The sequence below is a fragment of the Macaca thibetana genome, chromosome 17 (genome assembly GCF_024542745.1).
Source record: "Macaca thibetana thibetana isolate TM-01 chromosome 17, ASM2454274v1, whole genome shotgun sequence".
NCBI lineage: Eukaryota > Metazoa > Chordata > Mammalia > Primates > Cercopithecidae > Macaca > Macaca thibetana.
Window position 1 is genome coordinate 86,334,804 of NC_065594.1, and position 4,075 is coordinate 86,338,878.

At 44.7% G+C, this 4,075-nt stretch overlaps 1 protein-coding gene across 1 annotated transcript; it reads left to right on the forward strand.

Moving 5' to 3' along the window:
- Positions 1-2,374: 2,374 nt before the first annotated feature.
- Positions 2,375-3,594, forward strand: LOC126940287 (ATP synthase F(0) complex subunit C1, mitochondrial-like). The gene is made up of 2 exons (XM_050766026.1): positions 2,375-2,463; positions 2,700-3,594. Exons 1-2 carry the CDS (start codon positions 2,375-2,377, stop codon positions 3,124-3,126), a joined length of 516 nt encoding a protein of 171 aa, XP_050621983.1. The 3' UTR covers positions 3,127-3,594.
- The last annotated feature ends 481 nt before the right edge of the window (positions 3,595-4,075 follow it).

Sequence of the window (4,075 nt, forward strand, 5' to 3'; positions counted from 1 at the left end):
TGATGTAGGTAGCCCTTGGACAATGACACATTGTGTCACATACAGATGAGAATGCCACCTCGCAGTGAGCATGCATAATGGGATAATGTGAGAAAAAGGCACGAGATTCTTGTTGAACAAAAGGAAAAATAAAGAGACAAGGTGAGAGGTGGCTGGGTCGTGGCGGATTTTTTTTTTCTCTCCTGGGAGTAATAATTAAAAGGGTATCAATAAGAGGATTTAAAAAATTATGCTATTTGGGCACTAAGGATTAAGGGCACAAGTGTTTGCAATGAATTATATTCAAGAGAGATCAAGGTTTAATACTTGTAATTTCATTTTACTGTGGGCTGAAGCCCTCTGGAATTCAATGAAAAGGGTATTAAGAGGATAGTGGGACAGATAGGGGACTGGAAAGGGGTCAGAAGGGCTTGCTCTGGGGCCGTCACCTGTGGAATCATTTTCTGGGTTTAGGGATGGAAAAGTTGGTGTGAAAATGGAGTGATTTCTGAAGGTAAGTGTCCAGGAGGAGCAGCCTACAAGGCAGAGGGAGTCTTACAGCATCGGCTTTCCTTCCATCTCCTCACTTCCCACCTCCTTCTCTTCCTCCCGCTATAGTTTCATGCCTTGGTGTAAAGCAGACCATTTCTCTATGGTCTAGTTTTACACCCATAGCTGCAAAACAGTGAAAGAAAAAAAAAGTTTTTTCTGTAATTAACTTCCCTAAATGTTTCCAAGGTAGTTTATTTGACTCTGCCTGAGCATTAGGTCAGGGAAATATTTTTTTCTATAATTCCAGAAAACAAAACAAACAAGAACCCAACAACAAAGGTGTTAAGAAAAAAAAAAAAAAAAAAAGACAGAATCATTTAGATTTTTCAAAAATATATTCCAGTAAAAACTCTAATGTTACTTGTGCAACTCTTTATTGTGTGTGGAAACATCCTCTGATGGTGCAGGTGCTAGCGAGTGACTTCTTTGAGAGGAGGACATGAAGAAAGGTGGGGAAAAGGAGCCAGGAGCCGGCTGGAAAGATCAGGGTGAAGGAAGAGGTACTCACAAGGTTACCCTGTGTAGGCTTCACCTTCCTCTTTCTCCCACTCTCACCTTTGCTGAGAACCAAAGTCTTGGTGGCAAGTTCAGGTATTCAAGAGAATAATCTCTATCTATTATGTACAGAGCCCATATATTTATTTAGATTTGCATATTTGTGTGTATATTCATTACTGCCTTTTTTTTTTCCTTAAAGACAGAGTCTCACTCTTTTTCCCTTAAAGATAGAGTCTCACTCTGTCACACAGGCTGGAGTGCAGTGGTACAATCATGGCTCACTGTAGCCTCGAACTTCTGGACTCAAGTGACCCTCTTGCCTCAGCCTCCTGAGTAGCTGGGACTACAGACACATGCAACCACATCGGGTCAATTAAATTTTTTTTTTAGAAGTGGGTTCTCACTATATTGCCCAGGCTGGTCTCAAAGTCCTGGCCTCAAGCAACCCTCCCTCCGCAGCCTCCCAAAGAGCTAGGATTACAGGTGTGAACCAACTTGCCCAGCCCATCTGTTACTTAATGGCATTTCCTTGCTCTGTTCCTCTAATCAGTCATTTGCTTCTAACAGCACTCATGGTTTCTTGTATATGATTTGCACTGATGTCTATTGAGTCGACCGATCAATAGCAGTACTGGCTTCTGAGATAGTTGGTTTTGCAGTCGGCCTCAGACCACGCCAGTCTGTTTTCCCTTCTGAAGTGGATTATGACATGGGTGCTTTGGCTATTCTACCTTCTTTTTTTTTTTTTTCATCAATGCCTATTTATTTATTTATTTATTTTAATTTATTTATTATTATTATTATACTTTAAGTTCTAGGGTACATGTGCATAACGTGCAGGTTTGTTACATATGTATACTTGTGCCATGTTGCTGTGCTGCACCCATCAACTCGTCAGCACCCATCAACTCGTCATTTACATCAGGTATAACTCCCAATGCAATCCCTCCCCCCCCCCCCCCCCCCCCCTCCCCCCCTCCCCGTGATAGGCCCCGGTGTGTGATGTTCCCCTTCCCAAGTCCAAGTGATCTCATTGTTCAGTTCCCACCTATGAGTGAGAACATGCGGTGTTTGGTTTTCTGTTCTTGTGATAGTTTGCTGAGAATGATGGTTTCCAGCTGCATCCATGTCCCTACAAATGATGCAAACTCATCCTTTTTTTATGGCTGCATAGTGTTCCATGGTGTATATGTGCCACATTTTCTTAATCCAGTCTGTCACTGATGGACATTTGGGTTGATTCCAAGTCTTTGCTATTGTGAATAGTGCCGCAATAAACATACGTGTGCATGTGTCTTGATAGCAGCATGATTTATAATCCTTTGGGTATATACCCAGTAACGGGATGGCTGGGTCATATGGTACATCTAGCCTTCTTAACCACTGCTGGGTCCGCTGCTTTAAGCCAATGGGCCCACCTGTCTGGACATCGAGGTGTGACTTTACTTTGAGAAAGAGTACATTTTTTCTCAAATCCTAATTTAAGCCCCTATGGCTTAATTGAACACCCACCCCGCCAGCCCCCCGACAACTGTTGGAACAAAGACTCTCATAACCATTGTTTCAACTGTATTGTTCTGAAGCTTTATTTCCATCTTCCTCCATGCAGCAAAAGTCCCAATAAAGTAAACAGAAGAAAAGAGCTGGAGTGCTGAGACCAAGGGCTGAAGCTGGGAGACTGAAACAGTGCAGACCACCAGGGCATTACTCATTTCTCCAGCTCAGAACCGCTGTTGTAGCTGGGGTCTAATCTGGCCTGTGTCTGCCTCCTTCTTGAATAGCCCAGAGAATTCATCTAAACAGTCTTCCTACAGCAGCTGCCCACTCCAGGTGGTCAAACTGGAATTCCAGACCAGTGTTGTCTCCTGGCACATTGACATAGCAGCCAAGTTGATTGGTGCTGGGGCAGCCACAGTTGGTGTGGCTGGTTCAGGGGCTGGCATTGGAATGGTGTTTGGCAGCTTGGTCATTGCTTATGCCAGGAACCTGTCTCTCAAGCAGCAGCTCTTCTCCTGTGCCATTCTGGGCTTTGCCCTGTCTGAGGCCATGGGGCTCTTCTGTCGAATGGTTGCCTTCCTCATCCTCTTTGCCATGTGAGGCTCCGTGGGGGTCACCTGCCTGTGCATGCTGCTGTGACTCCATGCCATTCCTGGTTCTGCAGTGTGCTAAGCTTTCCCATTAAACACAACGTTTCTCTAAAAAAAGAAAAAAAAAAAGAGCTAGTGGAATGGAGGCTGTCCCACCCCCACCTCCCACGCCCAGGAGAAGGGCCTGCTGGCCTCAATCACACTGGTCACTCCGGCACGAGTGAGGAAGAAGAACCCTGTAAGGGCTGTATGGGAGAACGCGTCCCTCCTTCAACAAGGATGGCTTCCCCCTTTCAGTGTTGCTTCCCAGAGCCCGAAAGCACACCTGGACTCAGGCTCTCAGCCCTGGAGAAGCCGCACTGCCACTCTCCTGGAGTGAAAACAGTCTAGAGATGTGATCTACCCGAACAGCTTTAACATACTCCTCTACCGTATAGAAAGGAACAAGGGCTCAGCGACAAAACTGTTGGGAAGCCAAGAATCACAGGGTTAGTTCAGTCGTATGGGATTCAACACTGGAGGACAGTTTTGATTATATTTCTTTCACATTTTACATACTCAGTAGAGGCTGTGAAGGGTCTGAAGACCTTCTCTTCTGCCAGGGAAATGGAGGGCTTGATGACCAGGCCCTGGGGCGCTCAGCTGAGAATGACTCCTGCCATCAGGACCCACCTCTTGACATTTCCCAGGAACTGACATTTGTTCTCTCGCTTCCAACTTCCCTTTATTTCCCAGTGTTACACACGCTTTGATGATCGAGCTTCCTTTGTGATCTGTGCCCTGTGGAGTTCTATCCAGACTAGATGAAGAGTTGAACAGGCTTAATAAATCATTAATATAATACAAAATATTTGAAACAATAATGCCACAATTTGACTACTAGATTATATCTAGACAGCTAGAGAGAAATTTAAATACTAAGGGAGTTAAGTGAACACTTTTACAACTAATATGATTTA

Bases quoted from the DNA above. Each gene is read 5' to 3' on its own strand.
- LOC126940287 (XM_050766026.1), top strand. From the start codon at position 2,375: ATGGCTGGGTCATATGGTACATCTAGCCTTCTTAACCACTGCTGGGTC. The intron at 2,464-2,699 runs GTGTGACTTTAC...CAAGGGCTGAAG, and splicing joins CCACCTGTCTGGACATCGAG to CTGGGAGACTGAAACAGTGC.